This window comes from Neopsephotus bourkii, unplaced genomic scaffold (assembly GCF_033783945.1).
Source record: "Neopsephotus bourkii isolate Nb327-2 ecotype Australia unplaced genomic scaffold, CSIRO-AGI_Nbou_v1 NB_1248, whole genome shotgun sequence".
Classification (NCBI taxonomy): Eukaryota; Metazoa; Chordata; class Aves; order Psittaciformes; family Psittacidae; genus Neopsephotus; species Neopsephotus bourkii.
Genome location: NW_026901733.1, coordinates 3,613,840 through 3,637,806, shown reverse-complemented (window position 1 = coordinate 3,637,806; position 23,967 = coordinate 3,613,840). Strand labels below are relative to the sequence as shown.

At 38.8% G+C, this 23,967-nt stretch overlaps 1 protein-coding gene and 1 long non-coding RNA gene across 10 annotated transcripts in view; one reads left to right on the top strand and one right to left on the bottom strand.

The window, feature by feature from the left end:
- Positions 1-17,029, bottom strand: part of ZNF236 (zinc finger protein 236) — a 75,364-nt gene extending 58,335 nt beyond the window's left edge. For 6 of the 9 annotated variants that reach the window (XM_061364707.1, XM_061364705.1, XM_061364703.1 and 3 more), the window contains exons 1-3: positions 16,767-16,946; positions 3,874-4,016; positions 2,447-2,611 (exon numbers count right to left, since the gene is read on the bottom strand). In XM_061364707.1, coding sequence (XP_061220691.1) covers positions 2,447-2,611; positions 3,874-4,016; positions 16,767-16,845 — 387 coding nt within the window. In that variant the 5' untranslated portion in view covers positions 16,846-16,946. The other 3 variants (XM_061364711.1, XM_061364710.1, XM_061364704.1) reach the window with 3 other exon arrangements.
- A 58-nt stretch (positions 17,030-17,087) lies between these two features.
- Positions 17,088-18,967, top strand: LOC133218380 (uncharacterized). The gene is made up of 2 exons (XR_009727126.1): positions 17,088-17,146; positions 18,712-18,967. It is a non-coding gene; the product is annotated as an uncharacterized LOC133218380 (long non-coding RNA).
- Positions 18,968-23,967: the final 5,000 nt, after the last annotated feature.

Here is a 23,967-nt window from a genome sequence, read left to right as displayed (position 1 = left end):
AAAAATGGGCTGATATATTGTTGTATAATACTTAAAATTCCCAAACTCAGAAATACTAATTCTGCCTGTATTAACTATTTTTATCTTACTAAATGCAGTATCTAAAAGAACACTTTGGAACCCACCATCTTCACCTGTTTAGTATCAATGACTCCTACCATCTGTGAAAGATTTTTATTTGCACTTTAATACCATTGCTCCTGAATTGTAAGACAGCAGAAATCATACACAGTGAACATTCTTAAAAAAAGCAAACAACAAAACAAAAAGCCCCTCCCAACAGGATTTTATAGTAATGGAAATTTCACTTTATATCAACCAAACATCAGTTTTACCTTTTTCAACGTGTCAAGGTTTTCACAAAGCCCAAGAAAACCTCATGCTCATGGAGAAAGAAGACATATTAGCAGTTTCAGTGCAATCAATTAATTTTTTTTTTTTTCAGTTTTATTAAGCATTCCTGCCTCACTAGGCCAAAAAGCAGCAGCGGATACCACTGTCTGTTTTCATGGAGGAAATGGACAAAATCAAGAATCATCTACCAGGTTGGGCATATTTAAACAAGGTACGGTTTTCATGACTGCTTAAAGTTAGGAGTTTCAAATGTGGTATTTTTTTGTTACAGCAGTTTATCACAAATTACCAGAACATGAGGAGAAGTCTCTTGCAAGCTTGATTTCAATAGCCCAGAAAAATTCCTTCTAGAACCTCTCACAGAAGTAATCAATCACAAAAACCTGCATTTCAACAGACAGGCATACTTTTCCAAATCTAACTGGATAGCTCTAAGAAGCCAATCCACCTAGTTTATTGTTACTGCCCTTCTGCAATCATCTGTACATAAACCTGGCTGATGCAACCCAAAACAAGTCTAAAGTTATCCAAACGTCAGTTTTGTGCAGCAATCTCCTCAACCGCTATGTGTGTTCCCCAGGTGAGTATGTATCTTTATTTTCAAATTTTTAACCTTCTAACAGCAAAAGTAAGAATAGTGAACAGGAGGCAGAACGTACTCCATTGATAACCAACTACTTATCCTGCACATTATAAAAAACATTCCTGAATGACAGCAACTGCTGCTGTCAAGACACTCTCCTTCAGGTTCAAATTTCAGTTCTGCCTGTGCCTACGTAGGGGGAAAGTCATCCCTGCAGTTCACTGTGAATTGCTACATTCACCTCTGGTTTATCACAGAAATACAGGGCATTATAAGAACAGGTTCATTAGCAGTTGAAATTGTTCATATTTTTATAAATTACATTTTAAAGCTGCAGACTCAATTTTACACTGGAATGCATCATACAACCTATCCTTGACATCGGCACTATCAAAATCATACCTGCTGAAGTGGGTGAAAAAAAAACACTCGGTCATAGAAATGTATACTAAAAAATCACTCTTGGGCATCCTTCTTGATGCTCAGTTTCCTTATTATCATGTTTTTAGCAACTCATAAATCAAGTTTCCTCAATAAACACCCATTGAGCTATGCATCATTATAAATAAATTAAAATGCAACAAAACTGTACTCAAGTCCTCATCTCATCTCGGTTGTTATTATGTGACAGAAGGTAAACTGGTAGCAAGACTAAAGAAGGAATATATTCTCTACAAATGGCATTTCCTGCCTGGTTCAGGGAAAAATGCAAGCAGGCCTATCATCCCAAACCTAATGGTCAAAACTGCTGCAAGCTGTCTCCAGTTGGTATGGAGGAACATAAAATTGTTATGATTAAAGTCTGGCAATGAAAGCGCATACTTGACTTGGCTCCAGTTCACCAACGCAAAGTGCAATTTTAAGAAAGCTTTCACAGGAGGAAGAGGTAATTACCTGATTGAAAGCTTGGTATTTTTGGCGGTACAATCAACTCTGGCAACTACAATAATGCAGTAATGAATACAAAGTGTGCAAAATACTAGTATGCATTAACAGCTAAGAATTTAACCAATGCCTTGTAAAAACTGAAAATGAATCATGAGAGGGAAAGGAACAAGAAGTCTTCTCAAGCAAAACAACCACTCAAAAAAAGGGGTGGGAGTTCTAGATGAGGGAACCAGCTTCATGATGCAAGAAATAGATGGTGAGAGTGCCTCACCATGAAATCTGCCATTAAAAATAATTACCCAGACTATTACACGCAGTACATCATGTCACAGAAATTGCTTTAAAAGTATCTGTAATTAATTAGTTAACGTTCATGTGTGATACATCTATCACATGTGCACAGAATCTCTTCCTTAGTAAAAACTGGATGGGAACACTTGCTTACATTCAGTATATTAATTTCTGCTTCTATTATTAAAACAGACTTCCCACTAAGTTTTTATTTTTTCTAAATAAGACCATTTATTCAATCCTCCAATCTAAAGCATAATGGTTGTACTTTATCCTTTACCTATATGACATATCTTTTCAAAATTTAAATTATGACCTTTAATGAATTACCTCTTCTTTCTCATGCAGCATTATATGAGCTTTCAGACTGGCTACCCTGGAGAACTTCTTGTTGCATACAGGACACGTAGGATCTTCACCATTGTGAGTACATTTATGAAGTGTCAAGTTGAATTCAACATTAAATGACATTGGACATTGGTCACATCGGTGAGGCTGTTAAAACAACAAAAATTAAGAAAAAATTTAGTATTCCCATCAGTTACATATACCCTAGATGACACATAAAACCACAGAAATCAAAATATTTAAAATAAAAGAAGAGCAAAATCAAGTATCCACATATGATTATGATCCCTAATAATACCAGAATTAGTTTATCTTCTTTGCATTTGTACTGGAAATGCAAACACAGCATATCAAGAGCATATGGGGAAAGAAGGCAGGGGTATTAAAGAAAGCAGAGACTCAAAACTGAGACTGTCTGAGGAGACTGCAGTTAGCAGGAGAGAAGAATGAGCAAGAGACAGAAATAAATTTTCCTATTTTAACTGAGATCATGAACTCTTCTTAAGCAAAACTAATAATCAAACCAGCAAAGAGCTTAGTTTATGCTAGGATTGACTGCTCTCAAGTTGCTATCCGCAGTTTCCATTCTTTAAGAGCTCCTTTGCTTTTAGATATGAAGGGTCTTAGACAAGTGTGCAATAGCATGATTTTAACAATATCAACTTCCATTGTTCATGTATCAACTTTACAACACTGAAACTTGTGTAACTAGTTCTTTGTATACATAAACTATCATCTAAAAGTCGTACGCGTAGGAAAAATTAATCTGTATCTACAGCTACCTCAAACAGCAATAAAATTGTTTTTTCTTCACATGTAGTTATAGGTTTGTGAAATAGAAAGCAAAAAACAGAAATTAAATGCTTCTGATTACAGATAAGACCTGTGGCAAAAAGCTTCATTTACAAAGTCAGTCTAGTCATTCCCAAATTTGATTTTTAAGCAACTAAACTGATGACATTAATCTACTAATTCATACACCCTAGATTAGGTTGCTTGACATAACTGAGAACATCTGTAAGAGACTAACAGGGTCCAGCTAACCAATATAAGCATTATTTTCTTTCTATTGCTAATGTGTAGAATCAGTTTGCAAATTCAATAAAAGAAACTCATGCATTTTCCCATCTACCTGAATATTTTACAAATCAAAGAAAACTGCTATAATTAAAAATTACTGAACAGGAGACAACAGTATAACTAAATGGTATGAAAGTAAGGTCCTGCCTCAAAGGAAACATGACAAAGAAACTTCATAAAATGTAAAACTCTGAGGTCCCCAAGTAATAATTATTAGTGATTGTGATTAAAAACATCTGGAAATAATGTCTTGTGTTAGCTTTACTTGTCAGTATATGAGAATACCAATATATACTATTTTCTAAGTTAGCATCTACTAAAATTCATACCTTGTCATTTTGCTCATGATCCCTCATATGGCGCTGGAACTGGGTCTCTTTTTGAAAAGACAACAAACAAATCTCACACTTATGGAAATTAGATACTTGGTAGGGAAAATTACTGTTCTCTGTATTCGGTGTCAGAACATCATCTACAAAACAAGCATCAAAGCATTTGCATTAACTCACATTTCATTTACTTATAATTTACTGCGGAAAAAAAAAGGAATTCTTTGAAGCAGAAACTATTCAAACTCCTGTAAGATTCTAACTTACACAAGATTCTAACTTCACGGGACCCTGAAAATCCCAAACATAAACAATACTGCTTCCACTGACACAGAATCAACAGAATATATCTATCCCTTTAACTGCCAGTCAGTAAGAAGATATATAATCACCTTTTCCTAGTAATTTGAAAGTAATTCTTGTGCTTCATAAACACCCATCAAGTGTTTACGCAACAAAATAAAATGCTGCCAAATACAGTAGGTATGAGTAAGATACTGCCAGCGGTTTTCTGCCCTCTCTTGCTCCTTTCTCTCTTTTTCTTCAAGAAAAATATTCACATTTTTTCTCTCTTCTACTTCTGGCAATGTAAAAACTTATAAGTTGCCTTTACAGTTGTAAAACCAACACCACTGTTTCAAATAACTGAGATGCAATAAACTGCAAGTCAAAATTGCATAAACACGAATTCAGTGCAGAAAAAGGGTTTTTTTAATAGACCCAGTCTAAGCCCATATAGTTTTCTTGCTTTGAATTCCTACAGTATCACACAACTTCTGATATACAAGTTGCAAGCTTGTATTACCCTCTTGCTCAAATGGCTGAACTCAGTCCTATAAATATTTAGGATATTAGGAAAACATTAATAAAAATAAACAGATTTTACACTTGGAGAAGATACTGTATTACTACGGAATTAATGTTCATTTAAGACAAACCTTAAGAAAAGCAGTTGGCAGGAGGGGTTAAAATAGGTAAGATCATTCAAAGCAGTGTGAACAGAATTAAAACAAAAAATGATTGACTTGTGCTTCACATTAAAGACACTAAAGAGAAAAAACGCACAGCATTCAAACACTGCCGCAACTCAACAAGTGCATCAACAGAATGCGAAAGGATTCAAAAAAAGGGAATGCTGATTTTAATATTTATAAACCTGGTTTCTAGATAGCCTGATGTTTCCCTTTAAGAAAGTCAGTACTCCTCAGCATGTATGTAAGAATTAGGCATAGGAAGTAACAACACTAGAAGTTCACAGCATCCTGCTTACATTTCCTCAAGGGAAACCAAAGATTATGATTCATATAGTATTTCTGTTCAGTACTGCACCTACCTCAAAGTCCTGTTTCATTCAATACATAATTTACAAGGAAAAAAAAAAAAAAATAAAGTCAGTATGTTGTGTCCTGACCACAACTTCTGCTTTGCAAAGTGTAGTTATACATCTTTCTGTTAGATCAAAATACTTTGCATAAACATCACAGATCTTTAATATGTATAAACTGAACCTACTCCATCCTTTAGGATGCATTATAGGACTCTCAGTTGTAAATTGACAATACATGCAGACACTAACATCACATCCCTGAAGTGGTCACATCTCTTCAAAAGCTGAGAAGCACAGCTTTACTTACAAGACACTGCCCTTTAAGCATCTTTATGACAAATTAACCCAAATAAAGGGTGTAAAATCAGTTTCTGTAAATACTGCCATGACAAGAAAAAGAGAAACAAAAGAAAAATACACCCCAGTACTCAGGCTATATGAAAATGTACTGCAAGGAGCTTTCCTATCCCCTAGTAAAAGGAGTAATTGTTCAACCCCATGAACGCCTGACCTCTCACTTTAAAGTGACAACTGAAGAACGATCCAATCCATGACTTTAGAATGGTCTTTAAGCCTTCTCCATGCACCAAAGCGATTATCATCTTTAAATATTCACCCTCGAGATCAAAGACACAAGACAATATTAAAAAAAAAAAAAACAAAACCAAAAACTAAGCAAATGAAGTAGCAGAAGAGTAACTTTGAAATAATCGAAGGTGCTAACTTTTCTACATATGGAAACAGAAAAAGCCACATGCTCACTAGTGTCTGAATAATATTACCAAGTTGCTTTTTAGTTCAGTAATATTTCTATATATATCATTTTTATTAAAATGTGCATCATATCTGCATCAACTGCAATACTAATTAATCTACAGGCTATGATTTTTCTTCTGCAGTTCAAAAAGTTTAAATTACCAATATGTTAATGAAAAAAACAAACATCCTTGTGACATTAAACAGAATTTGTTGACTAAGTGTATGAAATCATACCACCTGATGCAGAGATATGAAGCAAGAAGGTATTTCAGTTTTTCTTTAAATAGAAGAAAATGATCACCACTAAAATAAACAGAAAGGGGTAACAAAAGCATAATCTTAAAATATCTCATTGGAAAGAACATAAAAATTAGCCTAAACTTTGAGCAATGAGGAGCTGAGCACACCACATCCCATACTGAAGTGTCAGGAGTTTCTCAAGACTAGCTCATATGTGATCATAATCCCTGAGCTGCCTGAAGACCTTCCGCCTCCCTGAAGGCCTCTGAAGAAAGCACACACTCATAAAATTCATTGCTTACATCTGTAACATCTTAAGCATTATTCTTTCAAAGTCTTCGTAACTATCTCCAAAGCCAAAACTTACACTTTTTTGTTCCTATCTTTCATACTGTTTAAGAGCAAAAGATAGATGTGTGGGAGTTGCAACTGGACCCTAGAATCAACTGGACTCTTAAGGTCCAGCTTGACCTGGCAGAGGACTCCTACTACAGAAATCCTTAAGGATAAAGCACAACAAATCAGTTTAGGTTAATTTCAGAAATCTTCAAAAACTCAAGTATTGAAAGATCAGGCTGAAGACTGTTCCAAGTAGTTACAGCCAGTATGAATAGAAAACCACATCCAGTTTGGATTTTTAACAATTCTGAAAGTTCAGCTGCTTCATTCAGAGAGTAGGATTGAGATCTAATGCAGATTAAAATAAAACATGAATTAATTTACTCATTAACGCTGTGTCTGAAATAGCTTAAGTGAAAGATGAGACTATAATCTTTTTTCACTTGTATTCTCACTAAAATACTCCGATCCTCTATTACCAGCTAAATACTGGGTATTTCTGTGAGTTGCACAGCTCCTTTTTATTAGACAGATGCAGGAAATGACTTATTATTTTATTCGTCTAGTAACAATGAAAGTATTCAGAATAATATCCCTACTGAAATCAAGCAATTGGATACCAGCAAGCACTAAACTGTTACCTTGTGTTTGGAATTGGGAGGACAGAAAAACAGGAAAGACATTGTCAATTTAAAAAGTAGAAAGTGAGCTGTATTGTGACTTCAAACAGATGTCACAGACTCACGAAGTTTGCACTGGGTCTATCTTCATTTTAATGTAAAAATGAAGTATCAGTTTGACAAAGCTTTTTGTTAGAAGACTTAATAACTGGATGAAGATATTATTTACACTGATACTTCTATATCATAACAAGTCAAGGTAATAACGTGCATTACCCTATTTCAGGGAAATCAGCAATAAAACGCAGTTGCACAATCATTTATCAGAGAAAAAATGCTTTTAGATGTATCGGCTTGGAACATGAAACAAGCCAAACACTGCAAAATGCTGAACCTATCTTAAGGGCCAATATTTTTAAATCCCCAAAATCATGCACGTGATGCCAGTTCAAGAGGTTGGCAGTGGGCTATGGATCATGCACTTTTAAATGCACTGAAAAATTTGTTAATTAAAAAATCAACTCTAAACATTCCTTGTGTACCTAAAGGAAACAAAATAAAAATACTGACATATGTGACATTGCTTTCAATGGTCATAATTCATCATTTATCAGACTAGCAACCCTACCATAAATAGCTAACATGGTGCCTATACTCTCACAAAAATATAAATACTAGGTACACAGATTAAGCAATCTATTGTCAGATATACGCTGGCCAGATGAAAACACAAGTTTACTGTCATTTACTGTTAATAAACTAACAGAATGCCATTCAAGTCAACAACAGAAAATTAGAGGTTTAAGGTTTTAGTTAGAGAATACATTAAATGATTAATTGATAAAATGTTAACAAAAAAACTTGGAAAAACTGTCATATTCTTATTAAAGAGAAGCTACTTACTGACATCCATAAACAAACATACACAGAAAACACAAAATTAGTATCAGAGTAACTGATATAAATGCCCTGAAATACAAGTGATTCTTTCAGGTCTGCACATTAAAACAAATTATAAACCTCGCTGAACAGCTGCAAAGTTTAAAACACTGCCATATATTAACCCCATGAAAACAGTGCAAAGGCTACTGTCTCCTTTTTTTAATGTTATTTTTGTTCATGTTGCAACCAGCCATGTGTGGCTAATTGCAACATAAAGCAACCCTATTCTATCACAGTTTGAGAGAGATGGTCCAGTATCAATACAATCAAACTAAACAGGGAGCACTTAGCTCATTATGCACCATCAAACATACATTTTGTCTGTATTCTTAAGAGTTTGTGCAAAGTGCCTAAAAACACCAGAATCAGATTTGCAAAGTAACTATCAATGATAATAAACTTTCAGTTTAAAGTTGAACTTATTTAAATATTCTTAATGTTACAACCTTCAACATCTTTTCGAATTAATTCTCCCTCACAGAGCAGCAGCAGCCAAGCTTCAGGTCAACTCAGCTACAGATTTCTGTGATAGAACCTCCATGAAAACTCGACCTCAGGCCTTCAGCCAGCAAGCAGGTGCTCTCTCTGCTATAAGCCACTGATGACAACTCAATGTGGAAGGAGGAAGACAGAATGAGAGCACTCCCAAACCATTCCTTCCTTACATAAGCAGCGTTATGCCTCGCAGCAGCCTGCAGTACTCTCTACAAGGCACAGATGGACTCATCCAGCTGTAAATGCAGGACAGCCTTATTAGATCTCTAATAGCCTACTCACATTGCAGGGCATTGCAAATACAACAGTCAAGCTTGCAGAATTCATGGATGAAAACTTGTCACTGAAGTTAAAAGGCAGCTGTCAACTCTACAGATGAAAGGGTCTGACCCTATCAAAACCTATTTACTAATGTATGAGCAGAAAGTAAGCGGTAGGACACAGAACCATAGAATAGTTAGGATTGGAAAGGACCTTAAGATCATCTAGTTCCAACTCCCCTGCCATGGGCAGGGACATCTCCCACTAAACCATCTCACCCAAGGCTCTGTCCAACCTGGCCTTGAACACCGCCAGGGATGGAGCATTCACAACCTCCCTGGGCAACCCATTCCAGTGCCTCACCACCCTCTCAGTAAAGAACTTCTTCCTTATATTCAATCTAAACTTCCCCTGTTTAAGTTTTCACCCATTACCCCTTGTCCTGTCACTACAGTCCCTAACGGAGAGTCCCTCCCAAGCATCCTTATAGCCCCCTTCAGATACTAGAAGGCTGCTCTGAGTTCTCCCTGTGGCTTCTCTTCTCCAGGCTGAACAGCCTCAGCTTTTCTTAGCCTATCTTCATATGGGAGGTGCTCCAGACCCCTGATCATCCTCGTGGCCCTCCTCTGGACTTGTTCCAACAGTTCCATGTCCTTTTTACGTTGAGAACACCAGAACTGTACACTATGAGAACAAAACAGGGATAGCAATATTGATGTTTCCTCATACGACACTTAAAGTCATAGAACACAAATGATAACAAATCATTAAACCATTTTTTTAGCTCTGCAATCATAAAAGCATCAGCTTAGTTTAAACCTAGGTCATCACACTTAAAAACAGCTAACAGTCATTCCTCATGACTTCTAACAGGAAGGGCAGGGGACTCAACTCTCAGTCCGTGTATCAGAAAAAAAAACAACAAACCCAAAACCAGAAAACAATCAAGATTTGCTCATGTAACACAAGGTAGTTTTATTACATTTTGGTCAATACTCAATACGGAATTTACAGGAGTACCACTCCAGACATTTAACTTCAAGGAACACTCTGCTGAAATGGACATCCAGGTGCCAATTGCTCAGCATTTGCCAACACAAAGCAGCTACACTCTTTTCAGGATCACAGAAGAATCCAGACACTGCATAGCCACCCTGATGCACTGCGGGCAGCAGAGAACCTTGACATGACACAGAATTAATGCCTAATTAGATGCTAAGCAGATGTACGGGGTCTGGCTCAGATGAAGTGAACCTGCTTCATAGCAGCCCATATTGGTGCTCTGCTACACCTGAGACTAAACCAATGATGATGATACATCAGTGTTTTAGCTGCTGCTGAACAGTGCTTGTACAGTGTGAAGGCCACCTCTGTTTCTCACTCTGCCACCACAGGAAGTCTGCCACCACAGTAAGTTGACTGAGGGCGGGAGAGAGGTTGGAGGGGACAGCTGACAAGATAACCACAGGGATAATCCATGTCATGGAACATCATGCTGAGCAATACAAACTTTGGGGTTAGTCTTTGCTCAGAGACTGACTTTACATCAGTCTGCTTGCAAGGGGTGATGTATGTTGCCTTTGCACCACTTGGTTGGGGCTGTGTTGGTTTTTTGTCTGGTTGGGTTTTTTTATCAACTCTCCTGTCCTACTGCAGGAGGAAGCAAGCAAGTAGCTGTAGAGTGCTTAACTGCTGCCTAGGGTCAACCTACTACATAGATACACCATCCACATCATCCTGAACTATTACAGATAACTGAAAATTGGCATTTCCTTAACCAACTCTTGATACAGCTTCATCTCACATTCAGGTAAATACTACTATACTTATTGGTAAATATTCTAAAACAGCAGTTACACTTTTTTGACAGCTACCTATGAATACACCAAGCTAGTGTTTTCCAGCTGTTTCTACATGATTTGAATGTCTCACGCTTGAGACCTTGACCTTTACCTGCACCCAGCCACTACACCGTTAACAGAAACTTCAGAATTACCTAATCAAATTGCTAGATGATCACAGAATGGTTTGGGCTAGAAGGGACCTTAAAGATCACATCGTTACAACCCCCCTGCCATTTATCCAGGAAAACCTTATAGCAGCCTTCCAATACCTAAAGTGGGCCTACCTACCAGAAAGCTACAGAAGAACTTTTTCACACTTTTTACCAGTGATGGGATAAGGGGGAACTGCTTTAAACTGACAGAGGGTAGATTTAGATTAGACCTTAGGAAAAAAAAATATTCACTATAAGGGTGGCGAGGCACTGGAACAGGTTGCCCAGAGAAATTGTGGCTGCCCCATTCCTGGAAGTGTTCAAGGCCAGGTTGGATGGGACTTTTGAGCAACCTGGTCTAGTGGAAGGTATCCCTGCCTCTCCCCAAGAGTGAACACATCCCAACTACAGCAGAAAAACTCAAAAGACAAAAGAGGGCTCAAACAGAAATTCAGTTATATTTGGAAACACTTAATGCATAGAAATGAGGTATGAAGTTATGAGCACAGCTGCAACAGGGAATAAAATAATGATGACCAGCCATTGCAATTGGCAGAAAGCGGTGGAGAAGGTACAGAACAAGGGCTTAAGTTATCACACTTAAACCCAAGTTACTTAACTGCAGAGATTACCGGTGAAAAGGCGTAGACTTATTTCCAGTATAGTGAGAAAATAATGTAGAATTAAAATACACCAGTGTAATTGAAATCTATCTTCTCACTAAGACCCACCATACCCCTCATATATGAACCTTGATTTATATATGAACTGCAGAACAGTGAGATGGCCAAATAAGATTATCACTGTTAAAGCCTAATGATTATCTTTTCTAAGCCAAAAGTTTAAGTAGTTGCTCCTCTGATGCGTTTTAAAAAGGAATTACCCAAACCCATCATATTTAGAAGACTTAGCCTACATCACAGATGCAGTACCACAACCTCTTCATTCTTGCCTGTACATCACTCACCTAATTCAGATCAGTCAGAAGTCACCACCTAAAATCCTAGTGCACAACTACATAATAATAATCTACATAATATAAATTCAGGGAAGACTTATCCAGGGAATTCAAGTTGCACTTTTCCTCAATAACACAAAATTCGAATGTAAAGCCTCAGAACTGACTTCCCCTGGTTCAATGTGCCCACAACCTAAGTGATACTAGAGGGCTGACAGCACACAAAATGCTGTCAGCTCTGCAGAGGCAGACTTAAAGCTACATCGCCTTCTCTGTGTTTCTTATCTTTGTGTATTTAATATTTTCCCCTCTTCATATGTAAATTCCATTAAAATTCACACCCTCTGAAGGCACAAAATATTCAGTTTAAACTCCACTCACATTTCACTTTACTTTCAAAGAATTCCTTGTCTGCTATTTGAAAGTGATCAGACACTTGTAAAAGGCAAAACTTATTGTCAAAAGTCAAAAGCTTATTTCGTGTTGCTGCCATTCAGCGACATGCAGCACTGGTAGACACAGAAAGGGCATTCTCTATGGGGAAGAAAAGACAGTCAAGGGTGCAGGAAAAATCCTTCTTGCACATCTGAAATAACAACAGTAATAAAGAAGGACTGACTACCAACTCATGGTAACAACTACGCATTCACTGGGACAAAATTAGCAGAAAGAAGCAGTGATGAAGTCTCAAGTTTTCACCTAAGCTTTCACAGGACCTACAGAAAAACCTTGTAGAGTAGCTAATAACTGTAAGCATCCAAAATATTACTCTGGATCTACAAGAAGTATGTCTTCAAACACTAATTTCATTAGCTATCTAACTGAACAGTAAAAGCCTGGTATTTATTTCAATTGCAGCTTAACAGCAGCTCTTCATTGCTAAATTCTAATTAAAGCAAAGCACTGAGTAAGATTTTCCAAAATAACATCCTCACAATATGAGGCCTACCATATTCTTAAAAACTTATGTCAAAGCAAAATTATATATTGCACCTTCCAAAATGCTTGTGTGTTTCAAGGCTTTTTCTTTTCAATTTCAGGCACTTCTCCCAAGTTCCAAAAATAATTAAAATTAGCATCTGCCACTATGCTAGTATCTTAAAAAAAAGGAAAGAAAGAATATTTTATGCAAAGTCAGTTAGTAAAACTAAAAGCAAAGGTAACAGTTTGAAGGATATTACTAAGAAAGTGTTGTTAAGATATCCATGCTTAAATCAGAGAAATAATTATATTTAGAAAGACGCATGATAGAACTTATATCAATACAAGTAAAACACAATAAAACTTTCCTTTGTGTTTTCTTTGTGCTACCTGAGCTGCACAATAGCATTAGGAATCACTTTCTAGTGCCTAATAGAGACTCCTAAGGGAACAGAGTACACAGAACTGCCTCTCAGCCAGTGGTTCTCGAATGTTGGCAAAGATGCAGAACAGACCACAGAAAATTTGCATGGCCTAAAACTCTTGACAGTTCAAACACTGCAATGTGGGTTACTCAGAATCACAGCAGTCACACTGGAAACTGGAGGCCACACACATGAATAATTCTTTTTTAACTTCCTTCTCATGTTAGAGGCTATGTCACCAGAACCTAAATGCTATTTTAATGCTATGTTAACACCTGCTAAATGTTAAAAAGTGCTTGTCCCTTTCCTTCTTCAAAAACACCTGCATAGAGTAGCAGTTTTTCTAATGCATTCTTGCTTCATATATACTCAAGGTCTCATCCTTAAATTTTCAGAAAGGCAAGAGAAAAGGAACACCACATCTCTGTAAAAAGATCTGCTATACAATCACTGCTAAGCAGCCAGAGCAAGAACCAAGGAGCAGCAAAACCCCAAATAACAGAACATTAGCTCTTTTAAGCTTCTTGATAATCATACCCTATACTTCATCCCCCTCAAAGAGAACCACAGAATGGTTAAGGTTGGAAAAGACCTCTGGAAGTCATTTTGTCCAATCCCTGCACTCAAGGATGGCACCTAAAGCCAGTTTCATAGGACTGCACATAGATGGTGTTTGAATACCTCTATGGAAGGAGACTCGACATTTTGTGTAACCAACACCAGTGCTCGGTCACCCTCACAGTACAAAGTGCTTCCTCATGCTCAGATATAACCTCCTGTGCTTCAGTTTGTGCCTAACGGAGAGGTTGACAGTTAAGAAAGAGGTAATTGCAAGATGGTTTTGGGGAAACACTCCAATGCAGTAAAAACACTCTCTGAATAACAGCCACTGAGGCCAAGATAATGTTTTAACTATTACTGCCTAGAGTTCATTTTTTTTTTATTTAACATAGTTAATTTTCCTAGAACAAACAATATGCTCTAGTATTTGACATGTAGGGTGGCTAAAGCAGTCTGAGGAGGCTGCATAACACATTACTTACGCACCTTTATTTTCTTCCAAACAAAGCTGTATTATCATAAATATACAGACTGTACAACTACAGAGAGCAACGCTTCTCTCCCGTTAGTGTACCAGGGTTGTAGGAATTCTGAGCACCACACTAAAACCAACAAAACCTAAAAATGTGCAATTTCCTGAGCAAGAGATATGAAATCTATTTTTGTAAGAAGCGATTTGATAAATAAAATTCCTCCTGCTTAAAAATGAAACTTATGGAATTCACAACCAGTTTTCAAAGCATGTCAGCCTGCATGTGAATGGGATGAACAGCCAAATATCCTGAGAACACAGATCTCCCAGACACAAGCTGTCCTGCTCATCCAGAGCTTCTTCATTCATGACCTTCCTTTAGCCACATGTAAGCGTGGAAAAATACTAGATGCTTGTCAACAATGACTTGTCTGTTTTCTCAAACTGCTGAAATTTCACCAACCGAAGACTCCAGAACCCACAGTATTTGCCTACACAGGGCAGAGCCCTTGCAGTTGCAGACTGCTGTAGTCTCTGAATACCTGTGGTAGCCTAGACCCTGTAATTCTAAACTGTTTTCAGCAAACTATCTCTATGAAAAAAAATCATTAATAAATTACTAGTTTATTTCTAAATAAAGCAATACGTGAAAAATACAATCTATGATCACACTCAAACTAAGTCCTGTCAGCCTCTTACCATAGGAAGGATCTAAGACCAAGGTCCAGCTATAAGCCAAAGGAATATAGCTGCTAGGCAGTTTTTCTGGACAGACTGCCTCAGTTTTGATCTTTTTCTAAACCATACATCATGCTTTTATTGCAGGAGCTTACATGCATATGATACACATGTACCCTTGCAAAAGCTATCAGAGAATTCAGGAGACATTTTAGTTAAAATAAGCTTAAAAAAAATCCACTCAGCTTCCAAAACTGGTGACAGTCAAAGCTCTTTGGGTCCTTCTTTATGTATTTAGTGTTTCATAGCTGAGATCAGTGACTTCAACAAAAAAATAGGACATAATCAAAACCTGTGGTAAAAACGTGTGGCCCATCTGGCTTTCCCTACTGGAGAAAATATTTTACCCAACTTCCCAATACTCATGTAACAGTACAGCACCTTTTTTTTCTTTTTGCCTGCCAGCATATTTCAAGCCTACAAAACGTATTCCACAGAAGGATCACCTACACACTCCTCTCGAAGAGTCAGAGCTCATCTGTAAGCATTCAGCAAACCAGACATTCTAAACGTGTACAAAAAATATTCATTAGTTGACTTTTCATGACTGAAATAACCATAGCATTTGAATGGTTTATGAACTCCCTCCCCATTCTGTGTAGTAGGAAAAAAATAACTAAAAAAATCTACTGCTATGTGCTTCCACCAAAGGGAAGTCACTGATGAGCATTCAATCTACCTGAAGCACAGTATGTTAGACGTTTATGGGCTTTACTCAGATACTAGTCACAGATCTCTGCTAACATCAGCAGCAACGAACTACATAAAAGAGCCACGAAGATACAAACTGCTGACAAGAAAAAATAAAAAACACCCAAAACAAGCCCATCAAACAAATCGTGCCCTCACGTATTCTCATCAACGACACTGGTATGCAGGCAGAAATTTGAAACTGGAGTGCGATACAAACCAACACGTTTGGGGAAGAAAGTAGTTTTTATACATACAAAGAACACGACTACAAAGACGAGTTTTAAAGCCTAAAACAGCAAAAAAGCCCCCCTTCTTTAAAGCAAGAGAGATAGAAGCGTTCCACTTTATTTTCACTGGTTTATCATCCTTTATTCGAAGCTCTCATTAATCTGGCCCGCAGGGAAGGGAAGCAGTGGGAAGGGAAAAGCAACAGCGGAAGGACTCGGAGCCTTCCTGTTCTGTTCTGTCCTGTTCTGCCTGTCGCTGGCCAGCCAGGGCTCTTCCTCCGGCCCTCCCCAGCTCCAGCCAAACCAGCACCGGGACCGGCTCCCGCAGCCGTGAAGAAGGCAAAGCCGCTGACCTAGGCCGAGCAACCCTCCAGCGCCAGCGTCGCCGCCGCCCTACGACGAGTCAGACAACGAAGGCAGCGACCGCGCCGCTAGCAGCTCCCCCCCACGCCCTCTGCGGGTGAGAGGCCATTACAGATACCGCCGCTGCCCGAGAAGGCTACGGTCCGGCCGCGATACTTAGCTGGGCAAGCAACCCTGGTGCGACCGCACCGTATGGGGCGACGGGAGCTGCCCGCTCGGTATCATTCCGCAGGGCCGGACCCGGCCGCTTCCCCTTCCCTCCGCCCTCTCGCCTATACCCTCGCACAATAGACCCGGCCTTCCTCCCCCATATCCGGGGACTATATGCGGAGCCCGCGGAGGCTTCTTTCCTTTTCGCAGCGCCCGCGCTTTCACTACCACCGCCGCCCCCCGCCCCGGGCGCGTATCGCTCTAGCCCGGCCGCGCTGTTTTACCTGACTCGCTGCCGGCCTTGCTAGTCTCCCTGCTGGGTTTAGGAGGCCGCCCCCTCGGCATGGCTGCCCCCTCCCTCCTTCCCCCCACCCCCCTGGCCCTCCCCCCCTTTTTCAGCACACACACTTGGCAACGACGGAGGAAGCGGCGGTTGGTGAAGGGGGACGAAGGGGGCGGGGACGACAGGGCGAACCCGGCCCCATACACGGGCCGCCGGGGGCCCGGCGTTGTGGGATCGCGCCCGGCGGGGGGCTGGCGCAGGCGCACACGGGCTCACCGTGGCGGCGGGGAAGTGTATGGGGTTGGGGGGAGAAGAGCGAGCGGGAGAAGAACTCACGGGCACACAAGAGCGGGCGGCGCAGGCGCACTGACCGCGCCTCCACGCCGGGGGAGGGGGGGGGGAGCTCGGCGGTGCCAAAGAGGCTGAGGGGTGGTAGGGAGAGTGGTGCGCATGCGCCCTGAGCGGGGTTTCGTGTAGCTGAGGTCGGGGATTGGCGCATTCGGGTGTGTTGGTGCATGCGCGGAGCTGCGGCAGTGAGGGGGTGTAGGGCTCCGTTAGGGCCCACTGGGTCTTGGTGGAGTGTGGCTCTCTGGGGAGTGGGCTGTGGGGTTTCCGGGGCCGCCTCAGCGAGAGGGGTGAGGCTTTCCTTTCCGGGCACAGCAGCGGGGGGACGGTTCGCTGCCTGTTCCTTTGCACTCTCAAGTTTGGTGTTAGCTTAAGAGGTGCGTAACGTGGGCACGGCGGGCACGGGGCTCGACCTGGCCCCGGAAATGCGTTAATCGGCTAGAACGCATCCCCCCATGGCCTGGTGAGGTTTTCTGCTTAAACACCGTTTGGTTTGCAGCTTGTCCTGAGCTCTGCTGCCTGAACTGAGTGCTGCATGAGGGGATTCTGGGGGAGGAAGGATCTTAAAAATCTCACTGGATTATTTTATAGCAATTTTGGAGTATCATAAATCCTCATGTTTATTTCTGTCACCTGTAATGCGTGCAGTGGTGGTGTGCTCTCTGGAAAGTGGGCATGTGAAGAGGGGGATGTTCTATCCATAGCTTTTTTTCCAGCTCTTCGTGGCTTTTGTTGCCTCCAAAGACACTGCTGTATGTCACTTTTAAATTCATAGGGCTTTAGTTTATAAATGAGAGTTTTGTTAACATCTCTTTCTTGCTAAATAAACCTTTTCATATGAAATTCTTGGTTTTGGTGTGTGATTTTTTTCGTTATCTCAATAGTTTGACCTAGTTAAGATTCTAAAGCTTTCTGAGTTGCATGTTCTTTCTGTACCTTTAATTATTTTTTTTATTTAATTTTCAAATACCTTTTTTAAAAGGCTGTATTTCTGTGCAAAGGGAACTGCTATGAGAATGCCGCCTACAGGGAGTGATAAGTCTGCTTTTCATTTTTTGGCCTTCCACAGTTTTTCACCAAAGATTAATTCAAAACTCACTCCCCACTGAACCAGATTACTGGTGCTCATATTCTCACTGCTTTCCAGGATACTCCTTTTTTCCTCCCCCCATCCCATATGGCCAGCACCTGGCCAGTTTATTTCAAGCTATTATGTTTCAGTATCCTGCATTAAAACACATTTAATATGATGTGGGTGTAGTTAAGCCAGCTGGATGACCCTGTCCTCATTTACTACATGTGTTACTTTAATGTCCCTTTCTGTAGTCTCTGGAAATAGTATTAATCAGTTACTTCTGATCAGTGATTGAAAAATAGGGCCAGCTGGGCACTGATACCTGTAAACACTAATAGCAAAGCACTACTTAATAGTTTTCTCATTCTCGTTGAATGTTAATTATTACTTTGTTAATTCATTTATTCTGTTGCAAATGTGTGGAGCTATTTTTGTCCTCAGTTGTAAGCTAAATGCCTTTCAGATACCTAATTAAATTAAGTCTAAAAACTTGCCTTTAGCTACCAAATATATCTAAGAATGAAATCATTTTTTTTGGAATTCAAGGTTTCATTTCTTCCTGAAGGCTAAGGTTGGGTAAGCAATATTTAGATAATTTCTTGTTCTGTCTGCTAGTGGAGAGTGTACCGTATTTAATTTTCTCTGCAGAAGTGCAGTGCTGGGGCATAAATATAGAAAGAACTGAAGTTGGTGTGACCTTTGCTTGGGGCTGCTGTGTGCTGACTACTGGCTCCAGCCCAGCTACAGGCAGGGAAAAGGCAAAGAACAGCAGTGGCCTCTGGTGGTTATGGAGCTAGTTCTGTGCTGAAAATTAACTTTTCAGCAGTGAACTGCAACCAAGTACATGAGAGAATGTGACAGCTGTTTATGTGATTTCAGTGAGACCCTAGGGAAAGGACTCAAAGAACCTCAACCAAATCGGTGTCTAGAAGAACTTTGCACAAGCTCATCATTTCAACTACTTACCCCAATTTTTGTTCTAACTTTGTAATCAGGATTATCTGTATTTTTTGCTGAGGTGTTTGTTCTGCTTTAGGGTTAAGAACCTTGAATCTTGAGGTTTGTTTCATTTTAAAAAGAACTGATGTAGACTTTACAGCAATGTAAGTAGGATTGTATGTGCATGCAACTTCTGTCTGTACTGACTGAAATTGTGCTTCATTTTTCAAGTCTAATGCAAAAGTCAACTTTGTGTTTTAGCTTTTCAAGGTGATTGTTTCCTGCATGTCTTTCAGTGTTTAGCAGCAGGATGCACAATCGTGGTTAATTTTTTACTGCAGAAGTCTATGTATCATCTGTTCCAACTTTAGTTTGTTTTTGCCTATCGGTGTTCAAATGCTTCTGCATCACTCTCTTTCTGTACAACACTAGCTCTACATAAAAGTAGAAAAGATACCAGGTTTTACTTCGGATCCTCAAGGAGCCTTTAGTCATGGGAGACAACAGTTTATGAAGATTATAGGGAATAGATGTTGAAGAACATCTGAAAGTGACTTTTTATTAATAAGGAATTCCAGTGGTAAATCATGTGCTTACAATATTTGCTTTAATTTTACAGCCATTTTCAGTCTGTTGAAACTGTTTAATCTCTGTATAATTTTCTGTCTTTGTCTACGTGATTGACAATATTTTCCACCTGCACTTTGCAACTCCTGGAGGAAAGGCAGCACACACATAGCTAAAGCTGTTGCTCTACTTGCTTGTGAATTTACTGTATACATTTGCAGAGATGCCAATATTTCAATATATTTTAAATATGTTGTGTTTTGTACATAATAAAATAACCTTTTCCAGTCTTTTTCTGAAGTCTCTGGCATTACTCTGGAAGTTCTGCGCAGGAAAATTCTCAGTTTGGGGGTATGACCTAGCATTTTAAGCCAGTGCCTTCTCAGGTGGGAGCCTAGCAGGCCATTACTTATGCTCTTCTGCCCGTGCAAAGGAAACATGGGTCTGTTCCTGAGATGGAATCTGTAAGGTAATACAGAGACTGCTAGATGATTGGCTTTTAGCTCTTTCTATAATTAATTTTATCTGATATTAGTAATTTCTAGGAAGAAAAGCAGCTATGGTGTCAGCCCATAAAATATGCAACATTAAAAGTTATGGTTGGGTTTTATCTACAGAAGAATGATATAGCATCATAGAGAGTAAGGTTAGCACAAGGCCCCAGAGCAAATTGAATTCTGGGTTTTACTACCAACTAGTAGTACTAGATCTGCTACTAAATTTTAAGGCAAACTAATGAAATCCATTGAACCATTTCAGAAGAGCTGCTTACTAAGTAGGGTACTATTTACTGTTACAGTTGTCAGACCCTTAGCATTGTAAGATACTATTTTCAGTTACTTATGGCTTTGCCACACTTGAACTGTTCAGACTAAAGTTCCCATGCCAGCTGTCTAACTTCAGTTTGGGTTTGCTTGATTTGAGCAGATTGCGTCTCTTTCAACCTGGGGTGTGGGTTTTTTTCATTTTAAAGGGGCATATAAAATAATTTGCTGTACTCACCAGTGAAACTAGTGATTGAAAATTTTGATGCTACCATGAAATACAAGTCAGTATGAGTCCATTACTCTCTCCAATAATGGTTCAAATTTATCCTCTTTATATATATTATATCTTATATCTTATTATATATTTAATTTTAAGGAACTGGGTCATGTAACAGCTCTTTGTCCGTTTTTTCCAAACGGGAGCAGGATGTTGCTTTCCCTCAGTTAAAGCTGTAGGGGTGTAGTACTTCAGTTTAGCAAATCCCACCGCAATTTGCTTAAATTTATGACATTTAACTTAAGTACAGCACCTTTTGAATTCTCATATTTTAGCTTCTGCATGTCTGAATGCTTGTGAAGTAGAAAGAAGTGTGCTTCTAATGATCGTAATTTTGTGTCGTGGTTTGACTTTAGGCAATGACATTTTAAGAAAAAAAATCACAATTTTCTCGGCATGATGGAAATCCTGATACGCTGAAGTAGGTACGTGTTGAGCCAGAGGTGAGAGAAATAAAGGCCATTGCAATAGCTGAAGTACACAGTATAGCTGGGCCTCTGTAGAAGGGCGTTTCAAATAGCTATACCACCACATTTGCCTATTGTACACCCAAACCAGTAAATACACTTAGGACTGATTTACACCTGTTGCCAAACAGAAACAAGCTTTACCAGAAAGAGCAACTGCATGCTTATAGGACATAACGTGAACTAGAACCTGCGGTAATGTGGAAATGTCAATAAAAGCAGCAGTCATGTCTCATATTACTGTAAGAGCAAAAGCTAAAATAGATTTGGTATATATTTAGCATGTAAGTAATTGGTAAAATTATACACTGGAGGAACTGCAGTATACATTTTGCTTGAAGGATTTCACTAAAGGATTTCCAATGTTAACATATTAATTTCCAAGGAAATAAAAATATTTTCTGTTTTGCTGTGTTGGTTTGTTCATATGTTAAAGAAAGGGTGCTTCCTACTCTTTCTTCATTTGCTTTTGTGTGGCTGAAGGACTTGGGTTTCCATCACAGTCAACTAACTTACTTATTATAAGTGCTCTACCAGTGGAAAGTATTATTTTGATGAAAAACTAATATTTTATAATATTTAGACTTACTACAAAAAAAATGGTTAATGAAGATTGAAAAGGTAAATTAATACACTTTTAGCCGCTTGAATAATATCCATAAAATTCTCATTGGCAGCCATAAGGCTGCATGTACAGTTCAGTATTTAAAGAGAAGGTTCAACATAGTGAGTTAGTATATTGTGATACTATAGTGTATTGAGATAGTACAGCTGTGTTAAAGGTGAAATCAGCGTATCTTGACACCAGGACCACTAATCCAATAAGAACAACACTGAGTCTTAACAGCTTCTTTTAATACATGGTGCTAAATTTAGATATCTTACATCTGTGTGACTTTTAGCTGCTGCCACCTCGACACTAACTCAGACTGATCTTCTGAAGGATAGAAATTGCATTTGTTATTGGTGTTGGAGTTCTAATTGGATTGCTATGTTTTCCTACAAAACAGTGTTATCTAGGTTGGCTCTTACACTGGGATTTAAAGGCTCATTCCACATTGAAAACGACCACAGACATCACAATTTTCTAGTGCAGCTTTCCTAAATGTACAGTTACTGCTACCACATTGATCAGTCTGAGGCTCTGTGACTAGAGCTGTGTCTTTTCTATTGCATTTCATTCTCCCATTCTGTTTATGTAATGTATATCCTGTGGTGCAGGTGCTCCACCAGCTGAACTTCATGTGTTGTCTGTACTGTCTGAAATTGCAGCCTCTAAGCTTTCTCCATATGTTTTTTTTGTGTATCTCTTCTTTGGGGTAATTACATGATCATTGTGGGTTTCTGACCATGCATTGTATAATTTTAATCTGTCTATTTGTGGTTCAAATTTTGCTCTTTAGTCTCAAGTAATAATATAGGAGTCTTCATAATCTACTACTTTCACTGATGCCTTACTGTGTACTTGGCACTTAATTTCCTGTTTGTATGCTGCCTCGTCTTGGTATCTTATGATAGACGGAGGTTTATGTTTTCTGGTTTATGTTGCCTTTTTATTCCCGTCTTCTTCTCCTCTTCCTTCTCCTTTTTCATTTTCTCTTGTCTACAAGTTTTGGCATAATAATTTCTTCTGCTACAAGTATATGACCCCAAAGAGAAGGTCTGTCCATCATGCTATTTTTCTTCATAGTACACCATGAGCAGTCTTATGTGATACTGTAATTTGCTTGTCTTCTCTGCTCTGTATTGCTTTTTGATGTTTTATAATGTTGGGTTGGGTTCTTGGGCAGGCTTTTTTTTTGCTGTGTTTCTGTTCTTTTCCTATATTACATGCAAATTGTATTTGAGACCACTCTGTTGAGGAGTTGCTGTCTATATTGCACTTTTCAGTATCTCTTCATAATGTTAACATGGAGCTTTTTTATATTTTCATACAATCTTCTGAAGCTGCATTTCTGTTTTTAATTTATGAAGAATTTTATCTGACATTTGGAGAATTCAGCTATCATACGTAATTCAGAAATGTACTGGTCTGTTGCTTCCCCACATTCTTGATCACAGTTTTTTAAATAAAACCCTTTCATTAATTCTTGAGAAAATGTAAAATCCTCAAAGCATGAACTTTTCTGGTCTTCTCTTGGTGTATTCAGATGCTGTTGGAATATGTAGTAGTCTTTACAAGTAATGACCAAGATACGCCATTTCAAATGCATTCCTACATCCATTTTGTTGTAAAGAATACCCAGTTACTATATATCCTCTTTGTGCCTACAGTGAGTTCGTGATTTCACGTATATTGAAGACGAGCATGTTTCAAATACTGAAAGAAAGAGTACAGGCTCAGGACTTCATTCTGCCCTCTGCATATAAAGATCTTTCCTGAAGTTCAGAAAGGTTTTCTGATCATAGAAATTACCTTTTTTTTTTTTTTTTTCACTATGAAGACTATGTTTGGAAAATTGGTCTTTTCATGTGAAGGGTTTTTATAGTAGAAAAAGAAAAAAACATCCTTAGACTTGGATCACTACTTGTATTTATTGTATTTGAATGTATTGCATTTGCTTGTATGTGGACACACTGCTGAAGCTTGATATCTGGATGCTGCATAGACCATAGAGGCTTGACAATTCAAGTGCACAGGAATTCTTTTTTTCCCAAAAAATGTTCAATGGAAACAAACTTACAGAATTGAGAGCCAGGCTATGCATAGGAGTTACCCTGAGATAGGAATTTACACTAAATACTTTGATCCTGAGGTAGAAAATACAAAGTTTTCCAGCTTCAGTGAGGAATGGTGGGGATCTGAGCTGCTGTAACCTGTGCTAGTCTATATTTTATTTAAATAGCTAAACAGTTTTTTTAATTTCACAAGCATGTATTTTTCCTT